This window comes from Hyperolius riggenbachi, chromosome 8 (assembly GCF_040937935.1).
Source record: "Hyperolius riggenbachi isolate aHypRig1 chromosome 8, aHypRig1.pri, whole genome shotgun sequence".
Taxonomy (NCBI): domain Eukaryota; kingdom Metazoa; phylum Chordata; class Amphibia; order Anura; family Hyperoliidae; genus Hyperolius; species Hyperolius riggenbachi.
Window position 1 is genome coordinate 195433528 of NC_090653.1, and position 16230 is coordinate 195449757.

At 47.7% G+C, this 16230-nt stretch overlaps 1 protein-coding gene across 3 annotated transcripts in view; it reads right to left on the reverse strand.

Moving 5' to 3' along the window:
* Positions 1-16230, reverse strand: part of DRP2 (dystrophin related protein 2) — a 697048-nt gene that overhangs the window by 100363 nt on the left and 580455 nt on the right. For all 3 annotated transcript variants that reach the window (XM_068248074.1, XM_068248073.1, XM_068248072.1), the window contains one exon: positions 8847-8952. In XM_068248074.1, coding sequence (XP_068104175.1) covers positions 8847-8952 — 106 coding nt within the window. The remainder of the gene's footprint in view (positions 1-8846; positions 8953-16230) is intronic.

A 16230-nucleotide genomic window follows, 5' to 3' on the forward strand; every position in this document is an offset into this window, starting at 1 on the left:
TTTTTTTTTAAAAAAAGATCATTTTAGATTTTTAGATTTTTTAGATCATGTAGCTAGCACTTGGCTAGCTACATGTTGCCCTCGATTGCCGCCGGCACCCTCTGATCCCCCCCGATCGCCGCCGTTATACATACCTCCCCCTGGAACCCGTGACAGTGCAGCCTCTCCAATAGCATCTTGGCGTCGCTATGGGGAGGTTCGGGACTGCTCATGACGTCGATGACGTCAGACGTCATGTCTGATCGTCACCATAGCGACGACAGAAGCTGTTCGGGGAAGTTGCTGTTCTCGTGGGATCGCGGCTAGGTAAATATAGCCGGCGGCGATCGGAGGATCAGAGCAGTGCCGGGGGACTTGGGGCACATGTGTAGCTAGCCTAATGCTCGCTACACTATTTAAAACAAATTTAAAACAAAAATTTCTCTCCCGCGGACGCGTGCCTGCAACAATTGAATGCCAGGGAGGTTAAAGCATTTTATGCCTTCAGTGCTATGTAGGAATGTAATGTGATTTCTGCCCTTTAGGGATTATAACCCTACTCTGCGTCAAATAGGTAATTTTTCCAGGGACTTTTGGCATGTATCCCACTCTGGCATGCCCCCTTCCAGGTGTTAGACCCCTTGAAACAACTTTTCCATAACTTTTTAGTCAAGAAATAGTCTTTGTAGGTTTTGAAATGACAGCATTCTGGTGGTGGTAACAGCAGAAGTTGGCAGGCGTGTTGGCTGGCTGAGCCCAGATGCCAATACATGCTGTTTGCCAGTGCCACCAGCTCCTTGCATGCTCCCTCTCCTTCCAGCTTAGCTGTCCTCCTCTTCATCTCTTCTTGTAAGGACCCATGTCACATCCATGGACACATCGTCAGCATTAGTGTTGGGCAAACATCTAGATGTTCGGGTTCGGGCCGAACAGGCCGAACATGGCCGCGATGTTCGGGTGTTCGACCCGAACTCCGAACATAATGGAAGTCAATGGGGACCCGAACTTTTGTGCTTTGTAAAGCCTCCTTACATGCTACATACCCCAAATTTATAGGGTATGTGCACCTTGGGAGTGGGTACAAGAGGAAAAAAAATTTAGCAAAAAGAGCTTATAGTTTTTGAGAAAATCGATTTTAAAGTTTCAAAGGGAAAACTGTCTTTTAAATGCGGGAAATGTCTGTTTTCTTTGCACAGGTAACATGCTTTTTGTCGGCATGCAGTCATAAATGTAATACATATAAGAGGTTCCAGGAAAAGGGACCGGTAACGCTAACCCAGCAGCAGCACACGTGATGGAACAGGAGGAGGGTGGCGCAGGAGGAGAAGGCCACGCTTTGAGACACAACAACCCAGGCCTTGCATGAGGACAAGAAGCGTGCGGATAGCAATTTGCATTTTGTCGCCATGCAGTCATAAATGTAATACAGATGAGAGGTTCAATAAACAGGGACCGGAAACGCTAACCCATCACAGATGTTCATTGTTCATGTTACTTGGTTGGGGTCCGGGAGTGTTGCGTAGTCGTTTCCAATCCAGGATTGATTCATTTTAATTTGAGTCAGACGGTCTGCATTTTCTGTGGAGAGGCGGATACGCCGCCGATCTGTGACGATGCCTCCGGCAGCACTGAAACAGCGTTCCGACATAACGCTGGCTGCCGGGCAAGCCAGCACCTCTATTGCGTACATTGCCAGTTTGTGCCAGGTGTCTAGCTTCGATACCCAATAGTTGAAGGGTGCAGATGGATTGTTCAACACAGCTACGCCATCTGACATGTAGTCCTTGACCATCTTCTCCAGGCGATCGGTGTTGGAGGTGGATCTGCACGCTTGCTGTTCTATGTGCTGCTGCATGGGTGTCAGAAAATTTTCCCACTCCAAGGACACTGCCGATACCATTCCCTTTTGGGCACTAGCTGCGGCTTGTGTTGTTTGCTGCCCTCCTGGTCGTCCTGGGTTTGCGGAAGTCAGTCTGTCGGCGTACAACTGGCTAGAGGAGGGGGAGGATGTCAATCTCCTCTCTAAAGTCTCCACAAGGGCCTGCTGGTATTCTTCCATTTTGACCTGTCTGGCTCTTTCTTCAAGCAGTTTTGGAACATTGTGTTTGTACCGTGGATGCAGAAGGGTATAAACCCAGTAATTGGTGTTGTCCAGAATGCGCACAATGCGTGGGTCGCGTTCAATGCAGTCCTAGGCCGAAGAGGTCATAGCCTAGGGTCACAAAACCTGTTTATTTGGGCAATTTCAATGGTGGCGAGTCTGACGTACATAAATCGCAGCAATGGCCGTTAGCAACGTCTGAATCTCACGAAATGTCTCATGCAGGTAGAAGACATATTGTTAGACTTGGGCTCCAAAGATGGGTTCTCTACATCTCTGCAAACCAGAGTTACAGGGCTCCAAATTTGGTAAAATCCCCCATAGGCTTTCATTGGGCCTCCTATTTACAGTTCAAAAATCTCACATCTTTTCAAAGGGCAATTACTCAGCAGTGGCAAATTTTCTAGCATTGTAGGGACCCTTAGGGGGAACATGACTGGTGAGTTTCGGGCCCCTAGGCCAAAGAGGTCATAGTCTAGGGTCACAAAAACCTGTTTATTTGGGCTATTTCAATGGTAGTGATGGTGACGTACATAAATCGCAGCCATGGCCGTTAGCAAAGTCTGAATCTCACGAAATGTCTCATGCAGGTAGAAGACATATTGTTAGACTTGGATTCCAAAGATGGGGTCCCTACATCTCTGCAAACCAGAGTTACAGGGGTCCAAAATTGGTAAAATCCCCCATAGGATTTCATTGCCTCCCTATTTCACTTTCCAAAATCTCACATCTTTTCAAAGGGCAATGGCTCAGCAGTACCAAATTTTCTAGCATTGTAGGGACCCTTAGGGGGAACATGACTGGTGAGTTTCGGGCCCCTAGGCCGAAGAGGTCATAGCCTAGGGTCACAAAAACCTGTTTATTTGGGCTATTTCAATGGTAGTGATGGTGACGTACATAAATCGCAGCCATGGCCGTTAGCAAAGTCTGAATCTCACGAAATGTCTCATGCAGGTAGAAGACATATTGTTAGACTTGGATTCCAAAGATGGGGTCCCTACATCTCTGCAAACCAGAGTTACAGGGGTCCAAAATTGGTAAAATCCCCCATAGGATTTCATTGCCTCCCTATTTCACTTTCCAAAATCTCACATCTTTTCAAAGGGCAATGGCTCAGCAGTACCAAATTTTCTAGCATTGTAGGGACCCTTAGGGGGATCATGACTGGTGAGTTTTGCCACTGCTGAGCCATTGCCCTTTGAAATGGTGTGAGATTTTGGAACGGTAAATAGGAGGCCCAATGAAATCCTATGGGGGATTTTACCAATTTTGGTTGCTAACGGCCATGGCTGAGATTTATGTACGCCACCATCACTACCATTGAAATAGCCCAAATAAACAGGTTCTTGTGACCCTAGGCTATGACCTCTTCGGCCTAGGGGCCCGAAACTCACCAGTCATGTTCCCCCTAAGGGTCCCTACAATGCTAGAAAATTTGGTACTGCTGAGCCATTGCCCTTTGAAAAGATGTGAGATTTTGGAAAGTGAAATAGGGAGGCAATGAAATCCTATGGGGGATTTTACCAATTTTGGACCCCTGTAACTCTGGTTTGCAGAGATGTAGGGACCCCATCTTTGGAATCCAAGTCTAACAATATGTCTTCTACCTGCATGAGACATTTCGTGAGATTCAGACTTTGCTAACGGCCATGGCTGAGATTTATGTACGCCACCATCACTACCATTGACATAGCCCAAATAAACAGGTTTTTGTGACCCTAGGCTATGACCTCTTCGGCCTAGGGGCCCGAAACTCACCAGTCATGTTCCCCCTAAGGGTCCCTACAATGCTAGAAAATTTGGTACTGCTGAGCCATTGCCCTTTGAAAAGATGTGAGATTTTGGAAAGTGAAATAGGGAGGCAATGAAATCCTATGGGGGATTTTACCAATTTTGGACCCCTGTAACTCTGGTTTGCAGAGATGTAGGGACCCCATCTTTGGAATCCAAGTCTAACAATATGTCTTCTACCTGCATGAGACATTTCGTGAGATTCAGACTTTGCTAACGGCCATTGCTGCGATTTATGTACGTCAGACTCGCCACCATTGAAATTGCCCAAATAAACAGGTTTTGTGACCCTAGGCTATGACCTCTTCGGCCTAGGACTGCATTGAACGCGACCCACGCATTGTGCGCATTCTGGACAACACCAATTACTGGGTTTATACTAGTGTTGGGCGAACACCTGGATGTTCGGGTTCGGGAAAGTTCGCCGAACATGGCCGCGATGTTCGGCATGTTCGGGCCGAACCCCGAACTCCCCGAACATCCCGCTTTTGGGGGCCCTATGGGGTCGCAGGCATAAGGGGGGAGCATGCCCCGATCGCGGGGGGGTCGGAAATTCCCCCCACCCCCTCCGCTAGCGCTCCCCCCTCTGCCCGTTTCCCCATACAAAAGTTTAATGAAGTAAAACAGTACCGGTCTGGTGGTAGTGGGTGGCTGGCAGTGGGCGGCACTGTTTAGTGAGTGACTGAGGAGGAGGAGTCCGGAGAGTGACGCGTTGAGGGAGGCCGGGCAGCGGGCGGTTCAGCAGTAGTACGGTACTACTGCTGAACCGCCCGCTGCCCGGCCCCCCTCAACGCGTCACTCTCCGGACTCCTCCTCCTCAGTCACTCACTAAACAGTGCCGCCCACTGCCAGCCACCCACTACCACCAGACCGGTACTGTTTTACTTCATTAAACTTTTGTATGGGGTAGCGGGCAGAGGGGGGAGCGCTAGCGGAGGGGGTGGGGGGAATTTCCGACCCCCCCCGCGATCGGGGCATGCTCCCCCCTTATGCCTGCGACCCCATAGAGGGCAGTATTCGGCCGAACAGGGCCCTGTTCGGCCGAACAGGGGCCCTGTTCGGCCCTGTTCGCGGCCATTTAGTAGTTCGGGGCGAACCCGAACTTAAAAGGCCGAACACCATCAGGTGTTCGGCCGAACTCGAACATCACCCGAACAGGGTGATGTTCTGCAGAACCCGAACAGTGGCGAACACTGTTCGCCCAACACTAGTTTATACCCTTCTGGATCCACGGTACAAACACAATGTTCCAAAACTGCTTGAAGAAAGAGCCAGACAGGTCAAAATGGAAGAATACCAGCAGGCCCTTGTGGAGACTTTAGAGAGGAGATTGACATCCTCCCCCTCCTCTAGCCAGTTGTACGCCGACAGACTGACTTCCGCAAACCCAGGACGACCAGGAGGGCAGCAAACAACACAAGCCGCAGCTAGTGCCCAAAAGGGAATGGTATCGGCAGTGTCCTTGGAGTGGGAAAATTTTCTGACACCCATGCAGCAGCACATAGAACAGCAAGCGTGCAGATCCACCTCCAACACCGATCGCCTGGAGAAGATGGTCAAGGACTACATGTCAGATGGCGTAGCTGTGTTGAACAATCCATCTGCACCCTTCAACTATTGGGTATCGAAGCTAGACACCTGGCACAAACTGGCAATGTACGCAATAGAGGTACTGGCTTGCCCGGCAGCCAGCGTTATGTCGGAACGCTGTTTCAGTGCTGCCGGAGGCATCGTCACAGATCGGCGGCGTATCCGCCTCTCCACAGAAAATGCAGACCATCTGACTCAAATTAAAATGAATCAATCCTGGATTGGAAACGACTACGCAACACTCCCGGACCCCAACCAAGTAACATGAACAATGAACATCTGTGATGGGTTAGCGTTTCCGGTCCCTGTTTATTGAACCTCTCATCTGTATTACATTTATGACTGCATGGCGACAAAATGCAAATTGCTATCCGCACGCTTCTTGTCCTCATGCAAGGCCTGGGTTGTTGTGTCTCAAAGCGTGGCCTTCTCCTCCTGCGCCACCCTCCTCCTGTTCCATCACGTGTGCTGCTGCTGGGTTAGCGTTACCGGTCCCTTTTCCTGGAACCTCTTATATGTATTACATTTATGACTGCATGCCGACAAAAAGCATGTTACCTGTGCAAAGAAAACAGACATTTCCCGCATTTAAAAGACAGTTTTCCCTTTGAAACTTTAAAATCGATTTTCTCAAAAACTATAAGCTCTTTTTGCTAATTTTTTTTTCCTCTTGTACCCACTCCCAAGGTGCACATACCCTGTAAATTTGGGGTATATAGCATGTAAGGAGGCTTTACAAAGCACAAAAGTTCGGGTCCCCATTGACTTCCATTACGTTCGGAGTTCGGGTCGAACACCCGAACATCGCGGCCATGTTCGGCCTGTTCGGCCCGAACCCGAACATCTAGATGTTCGCCCAACACTAATCAGCATCAGCTGCTTCACTTGTACCTGACAACTCACAAAAGGCAGCAGCAGCAGGGACATCATTATCACATCTTACTTCCATCTGTGTAATGTCGCCTGGCTTAGATATATCAGGTGTAACATCCTTCTCTCCATCCTCTGGTGATAATGCTTGTGCATCACTAATTTCCACAAACTGATGTTTAAAGACCTCCTCTGACACATCAAGTGAAGTGGCTGTGGTGCTAGTGGTGGTGGTGTGCAAGTGTTAAGTCCGAGGGTGACTGAATCAGAGCAGGAGGATGATGGCACTGCAAGGTTCTGAGAGGAAGCAGTAGAAGATAGGGTGTGCTGTGTAAGCCAGTCAAGTACGTCATCAGCATTTTGGTACATGCCCCCTGAACACTGGGCATTATTCTAAGGCCAAGGAAATCACAGCAGCACAACCCCTACAGCCCCTGCAGTGTGGCCTGCCTCTGCCTGTCATTTTTTTTATTTCACAATATTAAAATGTTCAAATAAATACCCTGCCAGTGAGGAGGATCTGGTTGTTACTTCACGCAGGTCAGGTGACCGATGGGTTTATGTAATAGTATCTTCAATAATCACTCACAACATTGGCCCAATACACAGGGCAGGTGTGGTCGGATACTAGATGATGTCATGCCAGTAGTGTTTCACTATTTACTTATTTATTTTTTTGGAAAGTGAATGTCACTCTTCACATGTCGGGTGACTGATAAGGTTTATATAATGCTATCTGCAACAATCACTCACAATATTATCCCAATACAGGGGGCAGGAGTGGTCGGATGCTAGATGATGCCAGTAGTGTTTCACTCGGCTGTTTTTATTTATTTATTTATTTTTTGGAAAGTGAATGTCACTTCGCGCAGGTCGGGTGACCAAAGGGTTTATACAATACTATTTGTAACAATCACTTGCAAAATAGGCCCAATACAGGGGGCAGTAGTGGTCGGATACTACATGATACTAGTAGTGTTTTTATTTCTTTTTTGGGGGGGTAAGTGAAGGTCACTCCATGCAGGTCAAGTGACAGTTGGGTTTATATACTATTTACAACTATTTCATGGGTTTAAATACTATTTGCAACACTATTTGTGCACTACTACGACCACCAGCAGACCAGTCTCCAACTGCTAATGTGTGCACTGGACACAGAAAATTGCAAAATAACAATATCAAGAGAGAGAAAAAAAAGCACTTATGATGAGGGGTATTGCGCAAGGTGCTGTACCACCACTAGCAGCAGTGTGTACACACCTGTGTAAAACAGATAAAGTCAGTGGGGCACTGTGCACAGTCAGACACACAAAACTGCAATATAACAATCAAGAGATAAATAAAAAGCACTTAGGAGGGTATTGTGCAAGGTACTGCACTAGAAGTGCGCACCTGTGTAAAAAAAGCTAAAGTCAGTGGTGCACTGTGCATTGTCAGACACAGAACTGCCATATAACAATATTAAGAAAACCAATGTACCAGCCCTTAGAAGGGCTCTTGGGTGCTCAGGATGCTGTACTAGCAGTAAGAAACTCAGTGGGGACACAGAACAGAGGCATAACTAATGCTTTCCCTAATAGCAGTACAGCTCTCTTAGAAGTTTCCTTCACAGCAGCTACAGGCAGACTGTAAAATGGCTGCCGTGTTGGTGTTTTTATGGGGGGAAAGGGGGGTCCAGGAGGGAAGATAGCTGATAGTCTGCCATGTGCTTGCTGACTCTGGATTGAGGGGTCAAGGGTTGCTACATGATGATGTATAGGGGGCGGGTCGAATGTGCCATGTGTTCGCCTGCTCGATGCAAGTGCGAACACGCGTTTTTTCACTGGGAACTGCCTGCTGGCAAAGAGTTCGGGCCATCTCTAGTGGTTGTCTGCTTTTTTATGGCAGAGACTGATGCTACTTGGTTGAGTTCATATGTAAGATCACTTTTTTTTCAGTCTCAGGTACCACCTCTGTGTCCTACTGTTTAGGCTGCCTTCTGTGCATTGTACAAAAATCCTATTGCCTGCTGTCACTTTAACTCCCATGTTCTGGAAAAGCACAAGGTCTTTTTGATTTTTTTTTAAATTATTGTTGCCTCTGTTCTTCTACACATACAAAGCAAATGTTGTAGATATAGCAGGTTTTTGCTAACTTGGTTCTTTAAAATTTTGTGGTACCACCTGAAGTTTGAGGAAATTATCGTAAAACTGTCAGAGACATTTTTCATGAGTACTTAATTTATGCAGACATGAATTTTCTCAACCCCATTGACTTTAATGTATTTGGGGAAAATGAGATGGGGATTTTTTACATTTTTTAAAATATTTCCTAGATAATGATCTTTTAATGCATGTTAAGATTTATGATTTTATACTCTTAAATGATCTTGTAGCTGATAATATTTGTATATGAATGATGCTAGAAAAACTGTGTGTGTTGCCATCTTTAAGAAATCAACAGTTAATATAAAACTAATATGAAGGTTTTAAAGATTTAAATCTTGTCTCTAAAACTAATTAAGGGACTTATGTACCTGTTGTTTCAGTCTCCGGAGGTGAAGTTCCATTGTTCTGTTCTGATTTGTCCTCAGAATCTGGAGAAGATGCAGTTGAAAAAGGCTTGCCTTCATCAATGCTAGGCTGTAAGTAATATAGACTAAAATTACATTTTAGAATTTTACATTTTCAGATTTTCATACAATGTTTAATTTACACCAAGTACCTTATATACTCGCCTACAAGCCTAATTTTTCAGCACTAAGAATATGCTGAAAAGTTACCCACTCGGCTTAAATATGAGTCAGTGGAGCAGAACGGATGGTGGAGCAGGTTTTGTTACTGGCAGAGGAGTGTAAGGATCTTGCACTAGTGATCCTGCTTTTGCCAGCTGGCTCTCTGCTTTGTCCATGCCCCCCATCCCCGGATACATGGTGTGCAGAGTGTGCTCCTCAAGACTACCTGTATCCCCTGGCTTTTGAAACGCGGAGCGTACAAGCAAGGTGTCAGCGGTGCAATGATCGTAGATTCTTCCTTTGTGGCAATCGCTGTGTCTCATATCTATGACGCCATCTAGTAGTGTCTTGAGACACAGCTGTATCATCCTTGGGGCACATCTAGCAATGGGGAGGGGGGCTGACTTGTACTGGGGGCACATATGGCTACTGTGGAGGCTATACTGGGGAGGGGGCTTATTCATGAGTCAATCACTTTTTACTGGTTTCTGAGGGAAAAGTGGGTACCTAGGCTCATATGCAGGTCGGCTTATATGTGAGTATATATTGTACATAGTTCTTTTAAAGGACATCTGAAGCCGGAGGTATGTGGAGGCTGCCAGATTTATTTTTATTCAAAACCAGTAGCTTGGCATCCTGCTGATCTGTCTGGTTTCAGTCATATTCGGCCAAACATCTGCATGCTTGTTCAGAGTCTATGGCTAAAAGTATTAGAGGCAGAGAATCAGCACGACAGCCAGGCAGTTTGCATTGTTTAAAAATAAATAAATAAAGCAGCCTCCATATCCCTCTCACTTCAAGTGTCCTTTAAAAGTAATTCCACATCGGTATAACAATTATATATAATATACCTTCACTACTCAAGCCATTTTGTAATTGAAAGTTGTTAAATACTGTCTTCCATGTTAAGTTTTTAGCTGCTACTACATAAGACCAGTGGTGCTCGGATACCTCTTTTTAATATTCGAGTGGATCCCAATTCGAATAGCCCGAAATTCGGATAAGTCAAAAGTTTTGAATTCGAACTTTTCGCAAATTCGATTTGAATTCCGTATTTGGACCCATTATTCGGGAAAATTCGGTATTCGAACTGAAATCACGAACTGGCCTTTAAATTGCTTCCAAAATGTCTTATAGTAAATGATGCATGAAGCATCATGCTTTTTTTTTTTTTTTTTTTTTTAAGAAAAACAGCAATTGTTTATGTGGGGAGGTATAATTAAAAAATAAAAAGAAATGGCTGTAAATTAACATCAGGAGGTTCGTTCCAGACAGCAGTCGTAAAGCCATTATAATGAGAAAGGTTTGCACACCTGGTTCAAACACCTGCCATGCAGGTACAAAGTATAGGTAGCAAATGGGTGCAAAAAGTCAGTAAACCGGACCACCTCAATGGCCCTACACATACAAGAAAATATAAAATGACTTGCACACCAACACTGAGATCAAAATGCATGAAGTTTTGTATTAATAGAAAAATTGAACAAAGTTGGCTTGAGCCACAAATATACAAAATGTTACAGTTTGAGTATACACAAATAATGGGAGCAAATCATGTGCCCCATGGGATAATGAACCTTGTCTGTTGGCTATTAGCCAATGAGTGCTAAACAACAATTATCCATATGTACAATCAGAGAAGTAGACAACAAACAGTCAATAGCCAGAGTAGACAAAAGGATAAATAGTATACAAGGTTATCCCAAAAGGGTTAATACCCTGACAGCGCCGTTTCGGGGGTTTCCCTTCGTCAGAGGGTATATGCCTGGGACATCACAGTTTTCAACCCAGACAGACTGGCAGCAGGAGATTTGTTCTGTGTGGACCCTGGCAGTGGGATACACAGACAGCAGCAGGAGGAGGAGGAGGTAGATGCAGATGCAGCTATTGTAATGGCGTAATAGCTGGTGGCGGCAGACTGGCAGCAGAAGATTTGTTCTGTGTGGACCCTGGCGGTGGGAAACACAGACAGCAGCAGGAGGAGGAGGAGGTAGATGCAGCTATTGTAGTGGCGTAATAGCTGGTGATAGCAGACTGGCAGCAGAAGATTTGTTCTGTGTGGACCCTGGTGGTGGGAAACACGGACAGCGGCAGCAGGAGGAGGAGGTAGATGCAGCTATTGTAGTGGCATAATAGCTGGTAGCCACCAGCAGCAGAAGATTTGTTCTGTGTGGACCCTGGCGGTGGGAAACAGGAGGAGGAGGCGGTAGATGCACCCTGGCAGTGGAAGCACAGGCAGCAGGAGACAGGAGGAGGAGTATAACGTGTGGCAGCATATATAGTCCATGGCTAGTGTTGGTACCACGGCACAGTTAAACCATAACAACCGTGAGGTTCCAGGAAGCGGTCGTACTGGCGCAGTTGGGGCCTCCCCACAACTCGGACAGTACAGTTTTAATCCCAGGCACCTCAAAAAAATTCACAGTTTTTTGGGCTTCACAGCTACCAGCAGTGGCCTGTGGCACCCTGGCGGTGGGAGCACAGGCAGCAGGAGACAGGAGGAGGAGTGTAACGTGTGGCAGCAGAGATAGTCCATGGCACCTAGTGTTGGTACCACGGCACAGTTAAACCATAACAACCGTGAGGTTCCAGGGAGCGGTCGTACTGCCGCAGTTGGGGCCTCCCCGTGGGAGCACAGGCAGCAGGAGCAGGGCAATGCAGCAGCAGCAGGTGTAACGTGTGCCAGCAGCATGCAAGAGATTGTACCATGGCACGTAGCGTTGGTACCATGGCTGTAAAAAAAATTGTGAACCAGGCTTATTAATCAGGACGGACAGAGCCAGGAGATTGTAGTGGTAAAGGGTGATAAGGCAGGCATAGTGATTCCCAGCCACTTCATGTCCCCCTTTTGCCAACAACAGGGGCCAGGAAGTCACCTTCTGCCCAAGCCTGGTTCATCTTCAGAAACGTAAGTCTGTCCACAGCCTCTGGGGACAGACGAGAGCGCTTCTCGGTGACCACGCCACCGGCCGCACTGAAGCACCTCTCTGACAGCACGCTGGAAGGCGGGCAGGACAGCACTTCCAGAGTGTACTGCGCCAGCTCACTCCAGATATCCAGGCGCTTGACCCAGTAATCCAAGGGGTCCACAGGGGTGTTGGTGTCAAGCCCGCTGTAGAACCCCATGTATTCTGCCACCATTCAGGTCAGGTGCTGGTTCTGCCTTTGAGAGGAGGATGCTGCTGCAGGCACCTCCTCTCTTGGCAGCTCTACCGGTGTGGTGGAGTGCCTTTGTCAGAGACAGCAGGTTTGTTGGGCACCTGCTGCTGCTGGATGCAGGCACCTGCTGCTGTGCTGGCACCTGCTGCTGTGTCGCGAACGGTTCGCCTGCGAACGGTTCCAGGCGATCTTTGGGGGTTCGCGTTCGCCTGCATCAGGCGAACTTTTGCGGAAGTTCGATTCGCCCCATAATGCTCTATTGAGCAAAACTTTGACCCTCCATATCACTGTCAGCAGATATATTATTGCCAAACACACTTCTCTCACTGCTGGAGGCCCGCCCACCCTCCCTCCCTCCCTCCCTCCTTCCTCCAAGCAAGGTCCTTATACCATTTGACTCAGTTTTCTGCCTACACTAATTAGTTATGGGACAGCTGCTACACACTCTGCTAGGGAGATTTTAATTAGCCTCTTGTGGGTCCCCTCCTCCCACCCTTCTACCTATTCCCTTCTCCCTCCTACCGGAGGGAGGAGGGTCTCTTCTGCCAGGGAATTATACTATTTTAAAAACCAGTATACATCATACCATGTCTGGGAATCGAACGCAGCTCTCACTGTGTGGTGGCCAAGCCACCCTAACCACTGTACCACTACAGTAGTAAGTGAAGCTGGCCTAAAATTTACCATTTATGCTCAATGCAATAGAAACAGGTTGCTTACAGGGAACCTTAACTGAGAGTGATATGGATGTTTCCTGTAAACAATACCAGTTGCCTGGCAGTCCAGCTGATCTTTGTGACTGCAATAGTGGCTGAATCACACCCTGAAACAAGCATGCAGCTAATCCAGTCTGACTTCAGTCAGAGCACCCGATCTGCATGCTTGTTCAGGGGCTGTGGCTAAAAGTATTAGAGACACAGGATAAGCAGGCGATTCAGGCAACTGGTATTATTTTAAAAGGAAAAATCCATATCCTTCTCCGTTTAGGTTCCCTTTAAGGATTTGTAGCATAAAAGCCAACTCACATTGGCTGAGATTTGAACCTGGGTCTCTCTCTGTGGTGGGCATGCACCTTAACCACTGTATCAACTGAAGCTGGCCTAAAAATTACCATTTATGCTCAATGCAATAGAAACAGGTTGCTTACACGGAAACTTAACTGAGAGTGATATGGATGTTTCCTGTAAACAATACCAGTTGCCCGGCAGTCCAGCTGATCTTTGTGACTGCAATAGTGGCTGAATCACACCCTGAAACAAGCATGCAGCTAATCCAGTCTGACTTCAGTCAGAGCACCCGATCTGCATGCTTGTTCAGGGGCTGTGGCTAAAAGTATTAGAGACACAGGATAAGCAGGCGATTCAGGCAACTGGTATTATTTTAAAAGGAAAAATCCATATCCTTCTCCATTTAGGTTCCCTTTAAGGATTTGTAGCATAAAAGCCAACTCACATTGGCTGAGATTTGAACCTGGGTCTCTCTCTGTGGTGGGCATGCACCTTAACCACTGTACCAACTGAAGCTGGCCTAAAAATTACCATTTATGCTCAATGCAATAGAAACAGGTTGCTTACACGGAAACTTAACTGAGAGTGATATGGATGTTTCCTGTAAACAATACCAGTTGCCTGGCAGTCCAGCTGATCTTTGTGACTGCAATAGTGGCTGAATCACACCCTGAAACAAGCAAGCAGCTGATCCAGTCTGACTTCAGTCAGAGCACCTGATCTGCATGCTTGTTCAGGGGCTGTGGCTAAAAGTATTAGAGACACAGGATCAGCAGGCAATTCAGGCAACTGGTATTATTTTAAAAGGAAAAATCCATATCCTTCTCCGTTTGGGTTCCCTTTAAGGATTTGTAGCATAAAAGCCAACTCACATTGGCTGGGATTTGAACCTGGGTCTCACTGTGTGGTGGGCATGCACCCTAACCACTGTACCAACTGAAGCTGGCCTAAAAATTACCATTTATGCTCAATACAAGAGAAAAAGTAGACAAGACAAATAACATTTATATCACACTTTTCTCCTTGCGGACTCAAAGCACCAGAGCTGCAGCCACTAGGGCATGCTCTATAGGCAGTAGCAGTGTTCAGATCAGGTGCTCTGACTGAAGTCAGACTGGATTAGCTGCATGCTTGTTTCAGGGTGTGATTCAGCCACTATTGCAGTCACAAAGATCAGCTGGACTGCCAGGCAACTGGTATTGTTTACAGGAAACATCCATATCACTCTCAGTTAAGGTTCCCTGTAAGTAACCTGTTTCTATTGCATTGAGCATAAATGGTAATTTTTAGGCCAGCTTCACTTACTACTGTAGTGGTACAGTGGTTAGGGTGACTTGCCCACCACACAGTGAGAGCTGGGTTTGATTCCCAGCCATGGTATGATGTATACTGTTTTTTAAAAAAGTATAATTCCCTGGCAGAAGAGACCCTCCTTCCTCCAGTAGGAGGGAGGAGGAAGGAGGTGGGAGGGAAAAATCTCCCTAGCAGAGTGTGTAGCAGCTGTCCTATAACTAATTAGTGTAGGCAGACAACTGAGTCAAATGGTATAAAGGACCTTGCTTGGAGGAGGGAGGGTGGGTCCTCCAGCAGTGATGTGTATTTCACTCAATCAGGTGTGCCTCCAGGTATTAGAGCTCTTGAAACATTTTTTCTAGCCAGTAGAATTTTTTAAAATTTTCAAAGTTCGCCTCCCCATTGAAGTCTATTGCAGTTCGCAAACTTTTTCGCGAACCGAACCTTTCGCGGAGGTTCGCGAACCGAAAATCGGAGGTTCGCGACATCTCTAGTGCTGGCTAGACTCTGACAGCAGGGGGGTGGAAGGCTGGGGGAAGGCTTCCTCCAAGCGCTGAACCAGGGACCGCTGCAACTCCCTCATTCGGCGTGCAGGGTCTCCTCCTGCAGTTAGGAACTGACCCATCTTCCCCTTCAGCCATGGGTCCAGCATCATAGTGATCCAGATGTCCTCCCGAGCATGCATCGGGATTACCCTTGGGTCCCTGTGCAGGCACCGCAGCATGTGCACTGCTATGGGGAAGAGGGACGCCACAGCAGACACGTCGTCAGCCCCAGAGCCGACAGTACTGTCCTCCTCCTCTGACCCCTGAGCCTCCTTCTGCTCTCTCCACCCCACTGCAGCTGCACTCCGCTGTGCCCCCGCATCATCAAGGTCAGGGACCTCCAATTCCTCCAACTGCAAGTCCTCCTCCTCGTCCCCCACAGAGGTGGACTGTGCAGCTGGCTGCTGCTCCTGCTGGGTGATGGCTGCCTCTCCCTTTTCCAGCAGACCAAAGAGGGCCCTGTCCAGCATGCAAACCAGGGGCACCCTCTCACACACCAATGCACGGTCCCAGCTGACCATGTTGGTGGCCTCCAGGAAGGGAGCCAGCACCGAGCACACCTACTGCATGTGCCCCCAGTCAGCACTAGGTATGAGGGGTGGGAAGTTGGTGGTACCGGTCCCAGACATGGTGGTGGCCACAGTGGCATTGGCCAGGTACTGGCTGACAGCCTGCTTCTGTTCAACCAGCCGCTCCAACATCGCCAGGGTGGAGTTCCAGCGTGTTGAAACGTCGATCATCAGCCGGTTGCCATGGCAGTTTCAGCTCCTCCTGCAGGGCTTCCAGGGACGCTGAGGCATCAGCCGAGTGGCAGAAATGATCTCCCTGTGGTGGTTGGGGCCTGGGGTTGAGTGGTGCAGCTGGTGGCAGTGGCAGAAGATAAAGCAGCAGGCTTTGGGTCCCGCATTCCATGCCCACTGCTGAAAATGTCTGCAATGCTGATCCTCCGCGCCAGACCCACAGATGCATCCTCCTCCTGTGGATGGTAGTCATGGTCCTTCACCTCATCATCATCATCCTCCCCCTCCTCAAACAACTGCTGGGATGATGACCCCCCAAACTCCTCTTCTGCTGCCACATCCAAGGACTCCCCAACAATCACCGTCTCCATCTCTAACTCCTCCTCATCGCAATCTTCTCCTCAAAGTCGCTTGTAACAGCTCTGATTGCGCTTGTGGTGTC